The sequence below is a fragment of the Condylura cristata genome, unplaced genomic scaffold, assembly GCF_000260355.1.
Source record: "Condylura cristata isolate star-nosed mole 26May11 unplaced genomic scaffold, ConCri1.0 scaffold00013, whole genome shotgun sequence".
Classification (NCBI taxonomy): Eukaryota; Metazoa; Chordata; class Mammalia; order Eulipotyphla; family Talpidae; genus Condylura; species Condylura cristata.
Genome location: NW_004567114.1, coordinates 16,062,179 through 16,085,916, shown reverse-complemented (window position 1 = coordinate 16,085,916; position 23,738 = coordinate 16,062,179). Strand labels below are relative to the sequence as shown.

The 23,738-nt window shown below is 37.0% G+C and overlaps 1 protein-coding gene across 1 annotated transcript in view; it reads right to left on the bottom strand.

Moving 5' to 3' along the window:
• CEP128 (centrosomal protein 128kDa) overlaps positions 1-23,738 on the bottom strand; it is a 173,644-nt gene that overhangs the window by 134,854 nt on the left and 15,052 nt on the right. The window contains exons 4-8 of the mRNA XM_012724388.1: positions 23,178-23,304; positions 22,080-22,198; positions 18,949-19,040; positions 16,536-16,608; positions 5,663-5,779 (exon numbers count right to left, since the gene is read on the bottom strand). Coding sequence (XP_012579842.1) covers positions 5,663-5,779; positions 16,536-16,608; positions 18,949-19,040; positions 22,080-22,198; positions 23,178-23,304 — 528 coding nt within the window. The remainder of the gene's footprint in view (positions 1-5,662; positions 5,780-16,535; positions 16,609-18,948; positions 19,041-22,079; positions 22,199-23,177; positions 23,305-23,738) is intronic.

Below are 23,738 nucleotides of genomic sequence, written 5' to 3'. Positions count from 1 at the left end.
GAATCCTCTCACCCTCCGCATCTCTGGCCTGTACCCCAGTTTTGTATGAATAAATAAATCTTAAAAAAAAAAACTTTAAAAAAGTCAATAGGTTTAAAAATATGGCTTAAAGTAAGGGCCAGATTTATCCTACAGTTTTACCCCGTGAAGAACAGTCAGGAGTTTCCATTTCACGCTGCTACACACATGTTCCCACAGAGCAGAACACGTGCATTTGTATGTGCTGCTATGCTGGTATTTACAGCCCCTTGGAAGCAGCAGGACTCCCAGCCTGTGTTACTTTCTGCCTACTACTAAACACAACCTGGTCAGTTGGGCCTGGCAAAGTAGTGAACTCTAGAGTTCATGTCCCAAGAATTAGGAAAACAAGAGTTTTCCTCTTGCTTAACCTAGAACTTGTTTTTGTTTTTTTGTTGTTGTTTTTTTGTTTTGTTTTTTAAGATTTATTTATGCTTACAGAATTGGGGTACAGGCCAGAGGTGCAGGGGTGGTGAGAGGATTCACCAAAGACAGAGTGGAGAGCAGAACAGGCCAACTGACAAAGTTAAACTGCTGAGGGGAGCAGCAGTGGGGAAAGGAGAGGTCTGCTGCGCCATGTGGGTCACCCCTGGAGCCAGGGATGGGACTCACACCGAAACAGCTGTGACCAGCTTGCAATGCTGCATCCTAATCCCTTGCACCACCAGGGAGGACCCAAACTTGTATTTTTAATCTCTCATCTTCTTGTAAATGCTATGTCTTTCTCAAAGTCCAGGGAGGCTGTTGGGATGGTCCATGGAAGAGTGAAGGAAACTAAATGGCATCTAGTAGCACAGTGGAAGTAGAAGTTTCTACTATGAAATAAGTGAAAATGTGGAGGGTACCTCCCAAAAAGAGGACACCAACTAATGTGAACAACAAGAGGCTAAAGTGAATGGCCCAGCAGAATTTTGCAATTCAGCTCTGGAAAGGTGAGTGATTTTACCAAAATCTACCAGACTCAAGCAGGCCTCTATGTCTCCAATGTAGGGAAGACTCAAAAGGAGTACAAGAGAAAGGGTTAAAGAGGCCACATTGGAACATACACCTTACTAGGTTCTCTTGAGTTGGCACAGAAGTCTCAAGGGAGATGCTAATGCTGTTAAGAAGACATTAGCAAAACATTCTTGGCTTCCTTGGAAGTTTCTCCCATAATGAGTCCAAACTAAATACATTAATAAACAGTACCTAAGGCTTTTCTTAGGTGAAATATCCATATTACTCAGCATCTCTGGAGCCAGAATTACATTTCTGGGAAGGAATAAATAGCTACTTTTTCATAATTGGTTCAGATGTCCAAAAATGAAACTTTTTTTAAAATATCTATTACTTTACTTTTTCTGTATATGGCCTTATTTTATTGAATAGGCTCACATCATCTGTTTAGCCATACAGGCAGTGACTAAAAATCTACCTGAAACTCGACAAGTCTTCGCCTAGTCTTCACCATCATTTATCAAGATTCCATGTCTCATCAGCCCCACAGATTCCTCCATGAAGCACCTTCAGATCTGAAGGCACCAGATTCACCTTTGGTCACATTCAAGCACAAAGTATTCTTGGTAGGGACAGATAGGCAAATTAGCATTCTAATATAGTATGAACTACTCTAAAAAGCATACATAAATAAATATACACTTAGCTTTTGATGGTGGTCTTTATTTTAAGTAATTCAACTGAAGATGAAGAAGTAACATTCAATATACAAGAAACAGCTAGTAAGAAAGTAAACCAGAAATTCTGAAAGAACATAGTCAATTAGAAATTTTATGTGTTTTGACTTAGCATACAGCATGAATACCCCTTTCAGGACTTGAGCACTCACCATCCGATCCCCGCCACTAAAATTAATTAATCAAAGTTAGCTCATCATCAGGAGTCTGACCAAACGGGATTTGGTAAAATGATCAAACATACCCCAACATTAAACAAATATTTCATTTTTTTAAAGATTTTATTTATTATTATTTATCAGAGCTGGGGTACAGGCCAGAGGTGCAAGGGCAGTGAGAGGATTCACCAGAGACAGAATGAGGAGCAGGACCGGCAGATCAAGGAAGTACACTGCTGAGGGGAGCAACAGGCAGGTCAGGAGAGGTCTGCTGCACCATGTGGGTCACCTCTGGGGCCAGGGATCCAACTCACACTGAAACAACTGGGACAAGACTGCAGTGCTGTGCCCTAACCCTTTGTATCTGGACCAGGGTGGGGGGGGGGCCTAAACAAATATTTGCAACAGTGTTTGAAAGTAAAGACTAGTGGTTAAAGGCTTAACAATATTTAATAGTGAATGATCAGGATACAAAGGACAATCATTCCAAATTTTAAAAGTATATATAAGAAGAGTTTATTGCACAACTAATATAAAGCATTCGTCTTCCTAAAGGGAGCTTTACAAAAATACCGAAACAATGCCATTTCAAATACGGTGCATGAAGTGTGAAGATAAGTGAAGGTCCTTGCAAGTTAAGAAAACCTGACATTCATGTGACATAGTAATCCCAGAGCAGTTGAGACTCAAAGAAGGAAGCAGAGTCTGGAATATGCATAGCCCTCTTGCTTAGAGCAGGAGAAAAAAACAAAAACAAAGCAAACAAAAGAGCAAAAAACAAAGAACAGTTTCTTAAAAACTCTGTACAAGAAAAGATCAGTGGCTTTCCTTCAAACAATTTCCAAAGCTTAATAGTGTATTTTTAATTATGGGGACTAGTAAAGAAGCTCCCCAAGGACCTAAGGACATTATCAGATCACTAAAAAGGAGGCTTCAGCCAAAACCACAGGCTGCCTCCCACTAATACAACATTATACCTAGAAACCTCTGACACCTTAGAATTTTTAATGAAAACTCCTAATCTCTTAACAGCTTCTAAATGTCATAATTTTCACTAACAGTGAAATACACATTTTTAGAGATGCAGAAGAGCACTGTGGCTAGAAGTCTAGCCAATTTACTCACCTATAGATTCAATCTCTTACCATAGAAACAAAATATATATCAATTCTTACAATCATATAGTGTATTTCCATACATATTTTTAATATCAAAGAAAGAAAAGTACTTTCTTTCTTTAAACATGACCTTTCCAGAACAGTCTAAGTAAGCCACTTAACTAGGGAGTAGGAACACGTGTCAGCCTAAATTAATCCTTTCCAGTTTCCACTGCACTGTGTAATCCAAAACCACCTTTTAAAAGCATCCAGGTCACCACTTATATTAAAGTGACAAAATATGAAGTTAAGCATTTTTTATCAATCATGATACTCTATCATATTATCACAATGGAATTCCAAATTGTAGCCTAAGCACTAAATCAGGCTGACAATTCCAATACAAATAAAGACTATGGTTTCTCAAAAATAGGGTAGGAAGCAATCTACCTCTCCCTCATTCTTTATAATTCTGTACATTCTGCAGAGAGAAAAAAATAAGTATGGAAAATCTCTAATTTTCTCTTGCATAAAAAAAGATTAATTGTCTTTTTAGCACTATTCTTATGCTCACCAGATGTAATTCACTTTGAGAAAAATGTATAAAAACCAAAGTTAAAAAGAAAAGCTACCTGCTATACTTAATCATTTGCCAAAGTATCCTCTTCGAAGACATTACCTACTTTTTTTTTAGAAAACAAAAGCAGTTTTTCTATGAGCTTATATTATAGCTTCAGTATTGCAATTCTGGTCCTAGTTTTCAGTTTGCAGTGTTTCCTAATGATTTTTAAAGAATATTTTAATATATCAATTTACAACAGTTAACGAACTTCAAAGCACATATAAATGCAACTACTATAATACACCACTTTTAGAGAAAATCATTTTGAAAAAAATTCCCTTTTTTGTTTCTAATATTTGAAAATTTAATTTCAAAAAATTAACTGTCTAAGGTGATAGTAATAAAATAAAGCCAATGTAATAAAAATTCACAAACCTACATCAAAATAAATGAATGAAGAAAGACAAAGCCCTTTTTTATAGTTAAGAACCTGTTAATAAATATAGAACAAATGATGGCATTTTTTTAAAAAATCACCATTTAGCATCACTCACAGTAAAAATTGTTTTAAAAAAACAAACATTGCTAAAATTTGTGGGTGAATGTACGAAAATAAGCTATTTACAAATTTGAATGACTTCCCATAAACTAAATAATTAAAAAGGCATTAATAGAGGCCCGCCCTCATGGCACAATGGGTTAGGACACAGGACTGCAAGCTGGCTGCAGATGCTTCAGTAAGAGTTCGATCCCCTGCCTTGGAGGTGATCCACATGGTGCTGCAGACCTCTCCTGACCCTCCCGCTGCTCCTTTCAGCAGTGTACTTTGTCAGCCTGCCTGTTCTACTCCCGCTTTGCCTCTGGTGAGTTCTCTTGCTGCCCCTGCACCTCTGGCCTGTACCCCAGTTCTGTATGCACAAATAAATCTTTTAATTAAAAAAAAAGGCATAATAGTAATTTCAGAATGGAGAAGCCAGGCAGGCAATGCCTTAACCAAATTTCAGATTTCACCAGTTATAAATAAATTGGCACTAGGTGTCTTCTGATCCAATTGATCCAATTCTCTAGGTTTCCTGTCAAAAGTCCATTACCTGAAGCTAGTTATGAGGAAACATCACCAAACCCCAAATATCAACCTACAAAATAACTAGCCAGTATTCTGCAAAATTGTCAAGGTCATGAAAGACAGACTGAAACACTGTTCCAGATTAAAGGAAACTACAGAGACATGATGGCCAAAAGCTATACTGTATCTTGGTCTAGAAAATGTTAGCGGAGAAATTGTTATAGATTATAATTTTGACTCATTGTTTATGCATTGTTATTATGAGTGAGTGTTCACATCATATTATTTAGGTGTAAAACTATTTAAACATATATGCAACTGGCTCAAAAAACTTAACATACATGAAATGGAAGTCTGGCAAAGTATAAATAAATCTTTGAAGAATACAGGTAAAGAGTATACAGAAATGTGTTCTAATTTTTCAACTTCTTTTTAAGTTTGAAATTTCAAAATAAAAAAGGTATCTAAAGGCTGAGTTCCTTCCATTGTAAATTGGCATGATGATACAGTCCAAGGGTTAGCAAGCTTTTTCTATAAAATGTCAGCAGTCAATACTGTAGCTTTGAAATGTGGATCATTTGGTCATTTTCACCACTACTCAAAACCATCGCTGCCTCACAAAAGTACCTACAGACAAAATGTAAATGAATACAAGTGGCTGTGACCCAATTAAATTTTTTTATTAAAATAGACAAGGACCAGAATGAACCCACAGGCCACAGATTGCTAACCCCTGGTCTATTCACACTCAGGAAAATTAAATCGAGTACATTTTCTATGCACATGTGTGGCACTATGTTGATTGCTTACTGGCATTAACTCATTTATCCTTACAGCAGTCTGATGAAGGAAGTACTATTATTATTTCCATTTTCCCCAGGGAAAATGGACCCGGAGAGGTTAATGAACTTGCCAAGGTCACACAGTCAGTAAAGCAGTGTGGGTTTAAACCAGGTAGGGGTATCTTCACATATGAGATACCACATTCTCATATGGTCTGAATTAGACTAAGAAATTTAACTATTTAACCATGTCTAAATTACCATCCACGCCAAGATTTATTTTCTGACAGGGTGTTTTTCACAAACCTCCTGTAGCTGCAAAGAAATAAGTCCCAGCTGATCCTGACGTCTTTCCACCAGCTCCCGTTCTGTGCGCATCTCCCTCTCTATTTCCTGAAGCCGGCGCTCCACCCGGTCTGAAACCTTCACATGAGAAAAAAAGGAAGAGGGCATTATGGAACTGTTAGACAAAAAAACAGACTTAACTGAAGAGACATTTTATGGCAGACATACAACCTCCCGCCTAAAGCATTTATGACTAGCTTTTAATGACACTTTAATAAAACATAATAAAATGAGTGAAAATTACAAATCAAAACAATCATTAGTCTCCAAATAATCCAAACCTGGATGCCAATAAAGGACTCAAATTTTTCAAAGTGTTATATAATAATTTAATAGATCAGTTAAAATAAACTAGAAAAGAGTGCCCTCTGGTGATTTAGAAAGAAAATGCCAATTTTGCCAACAAATATCTCTCTATTAATGATAAACTATTCTATTTAACTTTTTCATTTTAATTATCTGCAAACATGACCTGCCTATCAAGGATTTGATGTTTATGTGCAGCAAATAATTAAAAGGACTTTTCATTAGTATGTCAATCTTTTCTTCTGTGATCTCCTAAAAATACACCAGCTGGAAAAGATCAAAACCCAAAGTCAAACTAAAAAAAATTTAATTGAACTCTCTAAAATAAACATGAAAGAATTTTTCTCTGATGCAAGAATTTCTTAGCTAAAATTTGTGCAAATTCAAACATTCTTCATTCTATAATCCCCTAAATAAAATGTATATTATTTGATGTTGTATGTATTTAGTGCCAGAAGATACAGTATTTTGAGGATTCTTCACTCACTTAAGGAACATCTAATAAAGCTGTGTACACCTATGTTCATAACAACATTATTCACAATAGCCAAAAGATGGACAAAACCCAAGTGAGCAAACAAAAAGTACACTAGCATAGCATTAAGCCTTAAAAAGAAATAAAATTCTTACATATGTATTCTAGGCAATATGGGTGACCCTAAAAGACCATAAGCTAAGTGAAATCAGTTACCAGAAAAAAAAAAAAATACTGTACTAGTCCACCTTATGAGGTAAGTAGAGCAGTAAAATTCACAAGTAGATTAATGGCTATCAGGAGCCAAGAGAACACATCAGTTTTACAAGATAAAGAAGAGTTCTGGATTTGACAATACAACATTGTAAATGTAGATAACACTATTGAACACTTAAAAATGGTTTATGTTATATGTATTTTACCTAATTTAAAATTTTTCAAATCATATTTAAATTGATGAAGAGTAAAAATAAAAATATTCTGTCATCACTCAAAATGGCATTTTGTATCCTTCCAGAAATGTTTCTAATGTGTGCATAAGTAGTCAAACATATATCCAATTAATTTCTTTTAAAAAAGTTGGAAATTATGCATTTTTCAACAATTTTAAATACTCTGTAACTCACCTAAAATGGACAACTTTCTAAAACTATAAGTAAATCTACACCTTCCTGCGTCATAATTAAAGTAATTCCTTACTATCAAATAGGACAGTAATTTTTTATTATTGCTATTATCTGCCATAACAAATACTTCTATAAAAGATCAGTTTTGTAAATTCCAAATACAATCCATGATCTGCTCTCCTATTCTCACTTTTTTCATACTAAAGGATTTTTTTTTTTTAAAGATTTATTTATTTGTGCATACAGAACTGGGGTACAGGCCAGAGGCTCAGGGGCGGCGAAAGGCTTCACCAGAGACAGAGTGGGGAGCAGAACAGGCAGATTGACGAAGTACACTGCTGAGGGGAGCAGCGGGCGGGTCAGGAGAGGTCTGCCACGCCATGTGGTCACCTCCGGGGCAGGCGGGAATTGAACTCATGCGGAAGCGGCTTTAGATTGTCAGTGCTGTGCTTTAACCCGCTGCGCCACCAGGGAGGGCCTTACTAAAGGAATTTTTAACTAGGAATATTGCTGCCAACATAAGAAGTACATATCCTGGCTTGCTCAGCTGCTAGCTGGTCCCATGAACTGATGAGAAGCAGCATCAGTTCAAGTGGAAACTTCATCAACAGAACACAGGCACCTTCTGCTCTTGTACTCATCCCTTCCTCCATCTGCTGCCTCATAGATAGGTACTGATTTCAGACCATGAACTTAAGGCCATAGCAGCAGAAAAACAAGAAAAGCATGACAGTCAGAATCACTAAAATATGATAGATTCATAGACAAAATACCTCATGGAAACCAGAATCCCCAACTTAAGAATTTCCACAAAAGAGAAATAACTTTTGTCTTTTTTTTTTTTTAAGATTATTTATGCATACAGAGCTGGGGTGCAGGCCAGAGGTGTGGGGGGGGGGGGTGAGAGGATTCACCAGAGACAGAGTGGGGAGCAGAACAGGCAGATCGACAAAGAACACTGCTGAGGGGAGCAGTAGGGGGGTCAGGAGAGGTCTGCCACACCATGTGGTCACCTCATGGTGACAAGGATTGAACCCATGCTGAAGTGGCTTTTAGCTTCTTAGTGCTGTCTTTAACCCACTGCGCCACCAGGGAGGGCCCAACTTTTGCCTTTTTAAACCATTGTTATTAGAGATTTTGGTCACTTACAGTTGAAACTAATTATATTGACAGAAGCATTTAGTGAACTACAAAACGGAAAGATATACAACAATTGCTTCATACAACCATGACAACACAGGAAAACAGTAATATCCTTGCTCTGTTTAAGTCAAGTCTGGAGAAAATGAAAATTAATAAAGTGAGAAAACATGACAGCTATTCAATATTCAAAAAAGTAAAATACATAGAAGCATACAATTACCATGGTTGATAATTAATCCACATAGAGTGTATTTTCTAAGTCCTAACAGTGGTAAAATGATAATTCCCATTAGTCCATTAAGTACCTTCACAAGATCCAATTATCTACACAGATCAATATGCTTGAAATAATTTCCTTTTTCTACCACTAACACAATGAGTCACACAAGGCAGCTAAGTCAACAACCAAGGACTTAAAATATACATTTGGGTAGTCCTAGTTTTCTCTTCGTCTATTCTTTCTCATCTATTTCTGTTACATTTCTCTATTAGGTACAGTCTGTCTCTTTTTAAAAGATCAAATATACAAAGGCTTAAATAATGTGAAAATTTACTTCTCACTCAAATTCTAGTCCAAAAGAAAGCAGGACAGATTGGCAGGTCATTCTTCTGCCAAAAGCCATTCAGAGATCTGGGTCCCTTCCATCCATGTCTCCACCATCTCCTATGCTGTTTCCCTTATGTGAATGACCTAAGCTGGGGCAGAGTTACATCCCTATTTCATCAATGTAGACAGAAAGTCCCAGACAGGTGGCTTTGTTCTCAAGGAAGACAACACATCAACTACATGCATGAATTTTACTCATGCTAAGGCATATGGTCACAATTTACCTGTACGAGAAAAATGTCTATACTTCAGTGTGCCAAGATAAAACTGCTGGGGGTGGAGGTGGTGATAAGGGAAGAGTGTAGGGATTTAATACTAGTCCATTTCAGAGACTAGTTAAAATTATCATAACCTCAACACATGTAATAATTTAAATGTAAACCACCTTTCATTCTTTTTGGAATGGATAAGATAATGCTCTGCTATTTCTCAAAGGAACACTTTAAAGAGAACACTTAAAATACTATATATAGGGCCCTCCCTGGTGGTGCAGCGGATTAAAGCACAGCACTAAGAAGCTAAAGCCACTTCAGCATGAGTTCAATCCCCACCCTGGAGGTGATCCTGACCCTCCCACTGCTTCCCTCAGCAGTGTACTTTGTCAGTCTGCCTGTTCGGCTCCCCACATTGTCTCTGGTGAATCCTCTCATCACCCCTTCACCTCTGGCCTGTACCCCAGCTCTATATGCATAAATAAATAAATCTTAAAAAAGAATACTATACATAAAATCAAGTAATATGTAGCAAATTACAAGTGTAAACAGGCCTTTTAATCCTGTAAACACCTTTCAATAAATTTACTCTACTAATTTACTTTCCTCTGTAAAAACATACACATGGAAAGAACATTAACTGCAATGTATTAAGGTGACTGCAACAACCTAAATGTCCATCATATGAGCCAACTTACACAAATGATAGAACACCCACTCTATGCAATGCTTCAAACATCAAAAGGAATTTTAAAAATTCATTAGAAGCTGATATGGAACAACCTTAAGTCTGCAAAATTCTTATTATGCATTGATAGCATGGCACCTGCTATCAACTATGTAACAAATGGGAAGCATAGGGAAACAAAGGGCTCCCTAAAAATACTCACATTTCATCAGAAACCAAGATGACAAAATGGAGCCACCCATGTGAAAACTTGGGGGTAAAAAGAGAAGGCAGTGGGAAGATCCTCATGGAAGAATGAGTTTGACACATACAAAATACACAGAGAAAGCTGGTTAACAAAAGCAGTTTAAGTCATAAAAAGGAAATTTGAAGAGAAGCAGCTCAAGCAGGGGTTTAAAAAAGGGAAAAATTGACTGTAATGACAATTTCTGAAAATCACTTGGTTACTAAGTGTAGGAGACATTGACCAACTGCAATGAGGCCAACATAGAGAACTCAAAAAGTGACATGGCTTGAACAAAAGCACTAGCCAGAAATAAAGGGAAGTAACCCAGATTTTGGAAACGGATTAGAATAGATTGGAAGTGTGGTATGAAGAAAAAGGTTTAAGTGAATCCTAGGTAACCACTGGTTGAATAATGACATTTTCTGAGATGGGAAAGACCAAAGGAAAAGCAAGTAAAAACATTTCTAGGGCCCACCCTGGCGGTGCAATGGGTTAGGACGCGGTACTGCAAGCTGGCCGCAGCCGCTTCAATAAGAGCTCAATTCCCTGGCCTCCCTGGTGGAGGTGATCCACATGGCATGGCAGACCTCTCCTGACCCGCCCGCTGCTGCCCTCAGCAGTGTACTTCATCAGTCTGCCCGTTCTGCTTCCCACTCTGTCTATGGTGAAGCCTCACTGCCCCTGCACCTCTGGCTTGCACCCCAGTTCTGTATGAATAAATAAATCATTTTTTAAAAAAACACATCAAAGCAAGATACATTTAAAAAAAAAGCACTTCTAAATATAGGAACATAGACTCTGTACCTAATGATACAGCATCTATTTATAACTTTTGAATAATAAAATAATTCCCAGTTATAAGGCTTATTATAAAGAATGTTATTAGTTTTCTCACTTTATTTTCTATTTCTGAGAACTAAGGAAAAGAAAGTACCCACAAATGGGCAATTTGAAAGAAACAAAAGTCTATGGGCCAAAAAGGATAACAAATGAGATCTTGGCACATGTCATAAAAACTAATACTTTCTGCCTCTCAAAGAAAAAAAAAGTGTTCTATAACCTTTCAAGATGTATTTTATACCAAGAAAATGTATGATAAACAATTTAGCCTCAGAATGATGCACAATAAGTGTGGTTAACAGCAATTGCCAGTAAAAATTAAATTAGTGGAAGATAAGGACAGTTAGCTGCTCATCTTTATATATCTGTACAGTATTTAAAAGTTTTCATCAGTGAACGTGCATCACTTTGGTGATTTTATTTTAAACTTAAATCTGGAAACAGCTGCAGCCTCTGAGAAATTTAACGCTCAAATAACAAAACTGCATCTTTTCTGACAGCATGCTATCATGAATTCACAAATACAACACAATATGTCAAACAGTTATAAAATGTAAATGTTGACTTCAATTGGAACAAATGAGTCACAGAGTCTATATTCAGCCTTGTACAAATTGGAAACAAACATCATGTGGCCTTCAAAAGATCTTCTAAAAATCAACAATATTATTTTTAAGTTTTGCATTAAATGACTGTCTCTCAATCAGGACTACATATACCCAAATAACGTTTCAGAAGCCCTCTGTACAGCTATGAGACCTTTTGTTGAAAGCGTATCACACAAAGCACAAACCAAGCTATAACAGCACAACTTGACATGAGGAACCAGAAGGGAAACAATTCAACAAAGGGCATAATTAGATATGTACCATATTCCAGGTTTAAACAATATAAAAGAATGTGTCCTCATAAACTGGATGTTGTGTAAACTAGGGAGGGTAGCTGTATACACCAATTACATCAATGAGTTAAGCACTAGTGAAGTAAGATATTCCAGTTGTACAATCACAGCTTTAACGAATGTGAAATATTCTTAATGCACAGCATGATATGAAAGATCTCAGGCTTTCTTTGATCTTTTATTGAATAGGTAGGGTTACACTTTAGTTCCACATTAACTCTCTGGACACTGTAGATAGTACCTGCTAGTTTAATCTGCAATATGAAGTAAATAAAACTCAAATGATCATGCTATTCATTATGGGCTCTACTATATGATGAAAGTTAACATTTAACTATAATGTACCCTATTCAAATTACTATTTTCAAAACCCAAGTTCAAACCATCCCAGCTATTTAACAATGTCAAAAACCAGCATGACATATGTCATGGCTGGCTATGTCCATGGTTTATTTAGAGCTATAAGGATCTCAGGAGAACACTAAGGATAGCTGAGTTTAGTCAAAGTCATTGTTATCAGCCTTCCCACATTTGTATATCCATGAAGTAAAAGAAGTCTCATACAACAGGTGAAAAATTAAGTAACATCTTTTGTATTAGAAATAGCACACACAGTTATGGAATCTGATATCCACAAAGATAGAGGAAGTTTCATTTCCAAAATGAAAAATTGAATCATTCAGGATCAATCTTTGCATAGAAAATAACTTTAAAAACTACAAATAACACCTCAAGTGAAAATTTGTTTGAGGTACTGGAAAGCTAAGAAGAAGTGCAAACATGAAACCATGATGCAAGAGGGGAAAGAACCCCAGAGAGGTTAGTTCATTTAGGGCAAGTTCTACCTAAAATATCAGCACATTTCAGAATAGGCACCTGAGATTCATAAGAAAAGTTGTATGAGAATTGAACTGTTAGCAGCTTTTAGTGGGCTTTAAAGAGGGCTTTAAACCAGAAGAGAAATTCTTTCCAGGGAAAGGAGTTCCTGATTAATCTTACCCTGCTACACAGGAACTCTGAAAAGCTGTGATACTAGTGGTAGTACAACAGAACTAAAAATACTGAAACCTGGCATAGAAATTTAACTTTGAAATACCTCAACAGCAAGTAATCAAGATAATCCATGAGGTATGGCTCCTAATCTGTAACAAAAAGCAAATATATCTTCTCATACATAATTATTAAGTTTTCTCTAAGAGAATGAAATATATTTTCTGTCTAAACAAAAATAACCACACAATCAAAAATAAGTGGTAGGAAAAAACTAAGTGATAAAAATTGAACAACAGGGGCCCTCCCTGGTGGCGCAGCAGGTTAAAGCACAGCACTAAGAAGCTAAGGCCACTTCTGCATGAGTTCGATTCCCGCCTGCCCCAGAGGAGCTCCAAATGGCGCGGCAGACCTCTCCTGACCGCCCGCTGCTCCCCTCAGCAGTGTATTTCGTCGATCTGCCTGTTCTGCTCCCCACTCTGTCCCTGGTGAATCCTCTCACCATCCACATCTCTGGGCTGTATCCCAGTTCCATATGAATAAATAGATAAATCTTTACCAAAAAAATTCAACAACAGTAAGAAATAACACAAATAGAAAGAGACTATGAAGTTCTAAACTGAAGATCTGGCAGTGAATTACCAAGTTAAAAACAGTTCAATAAAAATTCTAAAAGTAAGCCCTTCCTGGTGGTGCAACTGATTAAAGCAAGACACTGCAAGCTAGATGTAGCTGGTTCAATGTGAGTTCAATCCCATCTGGGACCTGATCCACATGGCAGCAGACCTCTCCAGAGACGTCTTGCCCACTGCTGTGCTCAGCACTGTACTTCATCAATTGACTGTCTGGCTCCCCACTCTATCTCTGGTGAATCCTCTCATGGCCCCTAGACCTCAGGCCTATACCAGAGTGAAATATGTAATACATGAAAATAAAAATCAGTGGGCAGGCTTAATAGATCTCATTCAGCTCAATAAAGAGTAAGTGAATGAAAAGAGAGAAGAAAATATTAAAAAATGGAGAAATGAGTGAAAATTATCATAACAGACAAAGGAAACAGAGTGAAAAAGAAGTCATTACATATTATTTGAAGTCCAAAAAGAAGACACTGAGACTAAAGCAAAAACAGGTTTAAAAGAGAAAATAGAATAAAAATCAAACAGCAAACCAAAAGACATCAACTAAATTCATCATCAAAAAACTATATAATAAAACTGAAAACTAAGAGAAAAAATCTTTAAGGCAATTAGAGAAAAATATATAGTGCAATCAAAGAAAGAAAACCCAACAAAACTACAACTGACTTCTCTACAGGAATGGAAACAAAAATGATGAAATGGTATCTTCAAAGCACATAATGGAAAAAAATTGTTTTTAGAAAGTCCACCTAGAATTTCATAGCGAGTAAAACTTTCTGTGAACAAAGAAAGCGAAATAAAGACATTCTCAGACAAATACAGAGAAAAGCTGGAACCAAAGGATACATCCCAGGAAATCCTGAAGGAGATTCTTTCAGGTATACAAAGCTCACTCTAAAGGAAATTTTAAAGTATGTTCTTAAAGTAGATGTGGATTTGCAAAGATGTAGACAGAAAAGAAGAACAAAAAAGAGTAAGAACAGTGATAAATCTAAGCAAACAATTACTGTAAAAATGAATAGCAAAAGAAAGCTAGAAAACATGTGACTCCATTTAAATAAAAAGTTCAAAACAACCAAATAAATCTAGAGGATTAAAAATCAACATAGTGATCATTTTTTAAAAATCTTTAAGAAAGAGGAATAAATGAGTAAGAGCAAGAAATGAGGAGTTTGTTTCTTCACTGCAAATGTTCTATTTTTATATTTGAGTGGTGGTTACACAGGTATATTCACTTTGTAGTAATACAGTGAGCTTTACACTAATCTGTACATTTTTGTAGGTACAACAGACCCCTAATTTTTTTTCATTAAAAAAGGGAAAAGAGAGGCCTCCTGGTGATGCAAGGGGTTAAAGCAAGCACTATGAACCTGCAGCCACTGCAACCCAAGTTTAATCCCTGGCAAGGAGGTGACTCACAGGGCACAACAGACCTGCTCCCCTCAGCAGTGTATTTCAGTAGATCTGCCTGTTCTGCTCCCTGCTGTCTCTGGTGAATCCTCTCACTCTTGCACCTATGGCCTATGCCCCAGTTCTTGAATGCATAAATAAATACTTAAAAAGAAAAAAAGCTTCAACTTATCAAGTAAACATGCTCCACTCTAGAATTTATTAACTTTCGTGAAGTTAAACAGGACCATGGAGCTACATTCGTAAGTGTGTATTCAGTTTCTGTTTAGACAACAGGTAAACTGAACAATGGCACAGATTTTATGTAGTGTCAACCCTCCAGTTAGCTAAGAGAGGCCCCAATCTGTTAAAATCATTGTATTAAATTACACAATACTGCAGACATTCCTGATTGATACAATTTAAATAGGAGTCCTTGGGATGCCTGGAAAAATCTAGGACTTCATATAAGAAAAGTATGATCCATTGCCTTTTCACACATTAAATGCCACATTAACATACGCTATTCACAAAGATCTTGTTACTTCAACAAAACAAAGACATTATATGTTTATCTCCCCAGCGCACCTAACAAAGAAAATGGCACCCCCCCCCAAAAAAAAAAACACACAGGGAGAAGGTGTATTTTATGACCAGACACATATGCAGATAAGCAAATTTTCTGCAAGGAGCATAGTGACTAAGTTGATCTCTTTAAAAATAGGGTAAACCCAAACAAGATCAATAAATTGAAACTCCACACATCTATAGCAGAACTATAAGCACAATGGAGAAAAATCTTTACTAAGAAAGACTCAAGTTGAATAAAACATGTGAAGGGTAAAAAATGGTGCTACCATTTCCTTATCTTGAAAAACAAAAGTTACTGTAGAAAATAATTACACTTTGTTCCTGAAGCTAATAAATTTGCAACTAATAGTGGCAATTTTCTTTTCAGAAAAAAAAAAATGGACATCACATGTATAGGTTACTTTAAGTCCACAAGGACAGTTATTTCATAAAAAGAAATCACTGAATACTGATTATCAATACTCTAAGTTTTAAATAACAAAGCTCAAAAATTAGGGACATTTTAACAGATACCCTGACAATCAAAAGAAGACACAAATCAGGCCCTCCCTGGTGGTACAATGGGTTAGGACGCAGCACTGCAAGCTACCCACACCCACCCCAGTGCAAGTTCGATCCCTGGTCCCGGAGGTGAACCACATGTTATGGCAAACCTTCCCTGTCTCACCAGCTGCTCCCCTCAGCGTTGTACTTTCTCGATCTGCCTGTTGTGCCCCCCACTTTGTCTCTGGTGAATCCTCTCACCGCCCCTGCACTTCTGGCTTATACCCCAGTTCTGTATGCACAAATAAATAAATCTTAAAAAAAAAAAAAAAGACACAAGTCTTCATAGCAACAGTAGTTACAAACTTGTAAGATGATCTGAAAACATTTAATGTAGAGTATGCCTCAGAAACACCAACAGAATTTTTTTTGGATTTTGCAAATATCATTTAAATAAATAACATAAATAAAAACATAAATAAAAGCCATATGAGAAGTAAACTATCTCTCAAATGTTCATAATAAAAAATTCTTTATTACCACTATGAGTATTTCAAATTTAAATAGCAAAAATTCTAAAATGTTGGATAAGAGGTGCAAGAACATATTATACAAAGTGCCATATACCAGACAAAAACTTAACATTTACATAATTTCACTGCCATGACCACACTCTTTATCATCTGCATATAAAATACAACTTTTTGCAGAGTTCTCACCCCTTCTTGCTTGTGGGCTTCACTAAGTTTTTCAGTCAACTCTTCCAAAGCTTTTTTTGTTTCAGCATCCGATCTAATCAAACCAAGAAAAATATTTTAAACTGGGTATCTGAGAAAATATACACAATTAGCATCACAATATTACAAAATACTGTTGTGGCTCTCAAACATAAAACATCTGGAAGATTGTTAAAAGACAGGCTGTTAGACTGCGCCCCTCCTCCCCAGATTTCTGAATCAGTAGATCTGGTACGGGGCACGGGAATGAGCACTTCCACAAATTCGTAGATGATAACAATACTGCGGGCTTCGGCATTCCACTTTGAGAACTGCTGCTGTAGTGAAACATCAAACAAAAGCTGCAATAGCTCCCACTTTAAATTAAGGAAAAAGGGGGAGGGGACAAAACTCTTGATCACATTCTCTCAAACAGTTCATAATCATAAAGCACACAGTACCAATTGTGTCTTCACTACACACTCTGTCTCTTCTACTGCCTTTCTTCCCCATCAAATTAGTAGCTTCCTACGCAAACAGTAAAAGAGTACAGAAAGACATATAAAGAAAAACAAAGATCTTTCTTGCTTACAGTTCCTTACCTCTGGTCCCATGCCCCACGGGGAACCACATGCAAGCATTTCCATTCATTCTTAAATTTTTTGCTGGTTGCTACCATCATTTTCAACTATAGACATTTTTGATTGAATCCTGTTTTAAAATGCTCATTTTACACTCCTCTCCACTTTCAGGTAAATTTATTTCTATTTTTAGTTCTTCTACTGGTTACCTGTATAACATCTATTTATACCTTTCAGAAGTTATAGTAAATTGGAGCTTTTTGTTTATATTCCATGGCCACTATTTTTATTCTATTTCAGACCTGGATCATTAACTTTGTGGTGCTTTTGTTTTTTTTCCAGAGTTTCGTATCTTTTGGCTATATGTGGGTCTTATTTAGCAGATTATTTTCTCTCCCACTTCCTGAATCATCTATAGCACATCTACCGTATTCTTGTTAACTACATTCTTCTCATAGGACACTACTTACTATTCTAATTTCAGTGAATACTTCACGAGTCTGTTATATAACAGACATTCTGGCTTAGTTTCACTCTTTCCCATAATCCCTATCTCACTCTTACCAATTCTGTTTTTTATTTTGTAGGCTCATAGGTAATTTCCTCAGGAAGAAGTTACTGAAAAAGTCAATTTTTCTAAAGTTTAAAATATCTAAAAAAGGGCCCTCCCTGGTGGCACAGCAGGTTAAAGCACAGCACTAAGAAGCTTAAGCCACTCACCATGAGTTCAATTCCCACCCTGGAGGTGACCTACATGGTGTGGCAGACCTCTTCTGACCAGCCCGCTGCTCCCCTCAGCAGTGTACTTTGTCAATCTGCCTGTTCAGCTCCCCACTCTGTCTCTGGTGAATCCTCTCACCCTCCCCATCTCTGGCCTGTACCCCAGTTCCATATGAATAAAATAAATCTTTAAAAAAAAATCTAAAAAGTTCTTTTTTCTTGTTTTTTTAATTTCCATGTGTTCCTGTATTTTGCCCACCTCTAGCTGTTCCTTCTCAGCCAACTCCTCTTTACATAAAAGATTTCTAAATAATGGTACCCTCTGTACACAACCCTATTGTGATGCTCTGCTGACACTTTGCCACTAGGTATCACCTATTTCTATGGTTCCAGATATCATTTCTACCTGTTGATCCCTCCTTAATGTCCCATTTCTAAGAGAGACTTTGAGCACCAGAGTAAATATCTAGTTGCACAGTCAGGTCCTTACCATTGGATGTTTCGCAGGCATCTCAAGCCTACATATTCCAGCCAAGCTCACTATTTATAGACCTCACCTACCCCTTCCCACATTCGGTTTCCACATTTCAAGAAGTGAAATTACCATATAGCCAGTTACTAAACTCAGAAATCTATAAGCCATCCTTGATATTTCCTCTTTATCTAACCAGAGGAATCTCTAAATTGTCGAATGCTGTCTCTTCAGTCCCCCCAAATTTTTTTTAAATACTTTCCTACCCATCTCTCCCTTGCTCTCTAGTCAAGGCATCATCTTTCATGTGTTAACATAATTAAAATTTCACAGCTAAGGGCCTCCCTGGTGGCCCAGAGTTTAAGTCTCAGCACTATCACCTCTACAGCATGCCAGGGAGCTAACTCACCTATGGCGCAGCAGACCTCTCTTGTCTGACCCACTGCTCCCCTTAGCAGTGTATTTCAGTAAATCTGCCTGTTCTGATCCTCAGTCTGTCTCTAGTTTTGAACTATTTTATTCCTAAAATACTGGTACAAAAGTGCAACACTGTTTTTAAATTTCACATAAACATGTCAATTACAGAACCTATCTTATCTTCTAACAATTCATGTTTCCAGTAAAAATCATATTCTGCTTTTACCGGCTTCTTCTGGCAAGTTCCCGGTTCAAATCATCTCCAAGGCGAACTTGTTCACTGCTGAGGTCTCGGAGGGACTGATGAAAAGCATGAAGCTAGCAAAGACAAAACATAGTTATCCACTTAGATTTATCCATTTAGTGTTCTATTGAATTCTTCCATAAAGATTCACTAAAGGTAAGAATAAGAACTTATTCTTTGCAATAATGTCCAAGTTTTATAATGCTATCTGTTCTGAGAGAAAATATTTTTTCTAAGAAAAGCAATTTTTAATAACATTCTCTATTGTGGCTAACTCGATAGACCTCAAGTGTACCTGTCTGCCCTGGCTGATGTTGCGCATGAGCGAGCACACTCCCCAGTGAGGCCAACAAACAAGCCAACAGAGCATAGTGCACTCTGTCCTGCAAACAGCTGCAGCCCACTACCTTGTTTTTAGCAGAAACAGCAAGAAGCCAGCAGGCCCTGTACAAATATGCACCCCACCCCCGTGTCAGGTACACTTCCTGTTTTTCTCCGCGTACAAGGCATGTCAGACCCTATATATACTCAAGGTTCATCCTAATGAACAGACTCCAGACTCCTGTTTCGCCTTCTTGCGGGTCTGAGTCTCCTATGTTAGGGGGACCGTAGCTGTCAGCGCCCCCTCCGTGGGATAGCAAGTCTACGGCACAGTATTTCAAACCTTAGAGATACCCTTGAAAAGAGTTAGCAAACCTTCTTCTGTAAAGGGACCAAGAGTAAGTATTTCACCCTTGCAGACTATTTAGACTCTGTTAAAATTGCTCAATGCTACCATAATAACACAAAACAGCCATAAACAAATGAGCAGCTATATTACAATGGAGCTGTATTCAAACAGACCACACACCAGGTTTGCCAATCCACACTGCAGAGAAACTCTTGCCCACATACACTGGGAACCACATTTGGAATAGCATTATTCATAACAAGAACAGAAAACAAACCAAATATCCATTAAGAATAGAACAGAGACAGATAAACTATAGCACATTCCTCCATTGGAGTGTCTCACAGCATTGACAATGAAACCACCAAAGCTGCCTACTATTTACTAAGATAAATTCCAAAATATAACATCAAATGAAAAATACATGTCATAACATAAAACATACAATATTCTATTTAAGCTATAAAGCTTAAAAGCAGGTAGTACTAAACAGTAAGTATTAAAAATGAGGGTTTTTTTTTTGTTGTTTTTTTTAAATATTTATTTATTTGTACATACAGAACTGGGGTACAGGCCAGAGGCTCAGGGTTGGTGAGAGGCTTCACCAGAGACAGAGTGGGGAGCAGAACAGGCAGATCGACAAAGTACACTGCTGAGGGGAGCAGCGGGTGGGTCAGGAGAGGTCTGCCACGCCATGTGGTCACCTCCGGGGCAGGCGGGAATCGAACTCATGCGGAAGTGGCTCTAGCTTCTCAGTGTAGTGTTTTAACCCGCTGCGCCACCAGGGAGGGCCCAAAAAAATGAGTTTTTTTTAACAGCAAGAAAGTGAATAAAAGCCAGGGTTGTGAACAACCAAGTGTCATGAATGACTTAATCAGGATAAGCCATTTGGCTGGGAAATAAGCGGCTCACAATTTAACACAAGAAACAGATAAGTGAACAAAACCACAAAGACTGTGCCAGAGTACTAGGAAAGCACACATTCATCTGAGCTAGCGAACACCTAAGAAAATGAACCCAAAATAAAGGAGAACAATTAAAAAAAAAAAAAGCGGAGGAAGTAGTTGATGAACAAAAGATCATTCACTTAGGTTTTTAGGATTCTTTCTTGACATTTCCAATTCCTACCTTTCCCAGTGGTCATCTGATCCTCAAGACTTTATTTCCATTTTATCTACCAAATCACTTTGAAATCTATGCCCCTTCTCTCCAATTTCATTTATCCTAACCCAAGTGACTATCACCTAATCCCAGAACACAGCACTATACTCCCAACTGGTTTGCCAATACTGACCACATTTTCTACATCAGAACCAGAGTGGTCTTTCCAAAGTAACTGCTATTCCTATACAAGGCTTTATATGGCCTCAGTCCTTTATATTTCTGTAGCTATATGCCCTTTTCAAATTGCTCATAGGTGTTATCTCCCTTCCTGCAATGGGATTTGTTTTACCTTGAATGATTGCTGCCCAACTTTTGGATCTCAGTTCAATTAGTCTTTCTTTAGGAAGCCTTTTCAGAACATCACACACTTCCATAGTCCTATGTTTCTATTACAGCATGCATCTCAGTTCATAATTATGGGTGTATTAATGTACTTATTTGGTTCATTTCAAGCTCCCCATCCAGACTACAGATTCCATGAAAAGCCAGTTTTTGCTCATCACTGTTCCTAAGCACAAACATAATCCCCAGGACAGAGGACTAAATAATTAGGATAATGTTCTTTGTTCTAGGTTTAATTATACAACCCATGCTAGCAAGTTTCACTTACCAGAAACATAACACAATCAAGGAAAAGACTCTACAGAATGTTTTCTCATGCACATAGTTCTCAGTTACAGATGGATTTCCTAGCATACTTTGAACCTTCAATATTAAAATTACCAAAATAAAGATGTCAAAAATCAGCAATATCCCTTAGTCCTTTCCAAAGTAATCTACTTGCCCCAGGCAACAACAGAATTATCTTCAGCTCTTGGGAGAAATTTTAAAAAGAAGCAAAAAAAATATGTCCATAAATTAATCTTCAGAAATCTTTAGTGAAAATAGAGGCAATGTATATAACATTTCTTTCGTAACAAGAAGTAGCTCCATTAACAAGAAGTAGCTCCATCAATGATTCAACAATCAGAAGAACATTGATGGAAAACCAGTATCCATGAAGGACTCATTTGTTCATACAAAATAGAACTCAGCAAAATGGAAAGTACCTGACTTAGCAAGGCTTACAGAAGAGTGTGAGCCACCAGAACAAGAAAAAAAGATGTGCCCAACAAAGCTCGCCCATTACAAAATTCAAAAGAAATATCTGATAATGGTTAGCGCATTGAAAATATATTTTATTTGGTTTCAAACAAAACAAAACAAAGGATGAGTATAAAGTCACCAATGATCAAACTCTCCATTAAAATTTAGCTAGCAACAGAAAGGCACAAAGTACCTGGACTGCGTCATCAGTGTCCCGAACAAATCGGACACCACTTCTGGACCTAATTCGTTTAAAACCCTGTTGATCTCCATAGTCCTTGAGAGGTGAGGTAGGTGGGAAGCGGTGGCTCTCTTTGTAGTTGGAAGAAAAGAGGGGGGATAAAAATACTGCATGAGAAGAAATACTCTAAAACTGAATTCAGCACATATGTAGAAGACATGACTATATAAATAAGCCCTTAACCCAGGCTACTTCCCAATATTTTTCTTTGGCCATAAAATTCCACAGAATTGGCTCTTAATGCAGCTGAAATGAAAAACAGGAATAACCTGGAAACAGAATAGAATAGAAAGTTCTAATTTGCTATACTTTTCATAGGAGTAAAAAATAAAAAATAAATTATAATTAAAACATATAATTTAATATTGACAAAACAGAATCTTTTTGTTTTGACTACATAAAGAAAAATATTCAATGTCCAATGGTTAAAAATGTCCAATTTTTAACCATTGTAGTGATCAAAGACAAAAGTAACAATGGCAGCTATTAATGTTCACTCCATCTAAGTCACTTCTCTTCACTGCACTCCTTTCTTTACTATCTTGTCTTTTCTGTCAAACATAAACATAAATGGTATATGAAAGTATAAGTAAGATCAATTCCAGACAAACTAAGTGGTTTTACTTTAATCTAGCCATGTACATCATGCTACATGTCAAGATTCACCTGTTCTTAACAAGTATCACAGGATATGGGCAATCAGACTTATGAAAAACAGTGATGTTAGAACAAGACACTGCATACAGAAAGTAGATCACACAGTAATTCCTATTTACATGTTTGTTTTGACTGGTAGCAAAATAATTAAAACCAGTTTTTGTCTGGTCAACCCAGTCAACCTCTATGAGGTTAATGGAGTCTGAGAAAAACGGAAGCCACAGAAAGCATAACAAAGTTCCATTGAACATATTTCAAAATATTCACTACAGAGGGCTTGACAACAGCAATGTCTAAGAGCTTTTTTAAAGATTTTATGCAAGGGCTGTATTTCTCCAAAAAGTAAATGTACTCAATACATACATAAGAGGTATTTTATAGTAAAACGTTTACCTGTCACAGTGCCACCATCGAGGTCACTTGCACTCAGACTTGTAACAGAAATACTTCTCCCTCCTGAGTTTCTCAATAAACGTTGACTCCGCAGTTGGCCAATTGATTGTTCCAAGCTTTCTTTTAACTAAATTAAAGAGCATAATGAAGGGAAATTTACTCTCTTTAAAAACTTCCAAATGCAAATAGACTTAGAGATTTTTAAAGCTCTTTCCAAAACCTCTGAGCTCCCAAAGGGAATTTACATCAGTGAAAATTTTGAACTAAGCTATATAAAGATAAAAATAATAAACATAAATATTCTAAGAACCAATTCTAACATCTAGTTTTAAATAGCACCTGTGACTACCTAATTCATCTTTCTATTACCAAAATGTGAACAAAATGTGTACTATCTAAGGGCTTATGGAACAAGACAGAAACGTGTAATTGACATGCTGTCCAGCATTGCTTAGAAACACAACAAGCCAGTACACATTAAAGAAAAAAGCTTCCTACCTTCTAAGGTTTCCTTCAGAAAAACAGGAAACTGAACCACTGTTACAGTGATGCTGCTACTGA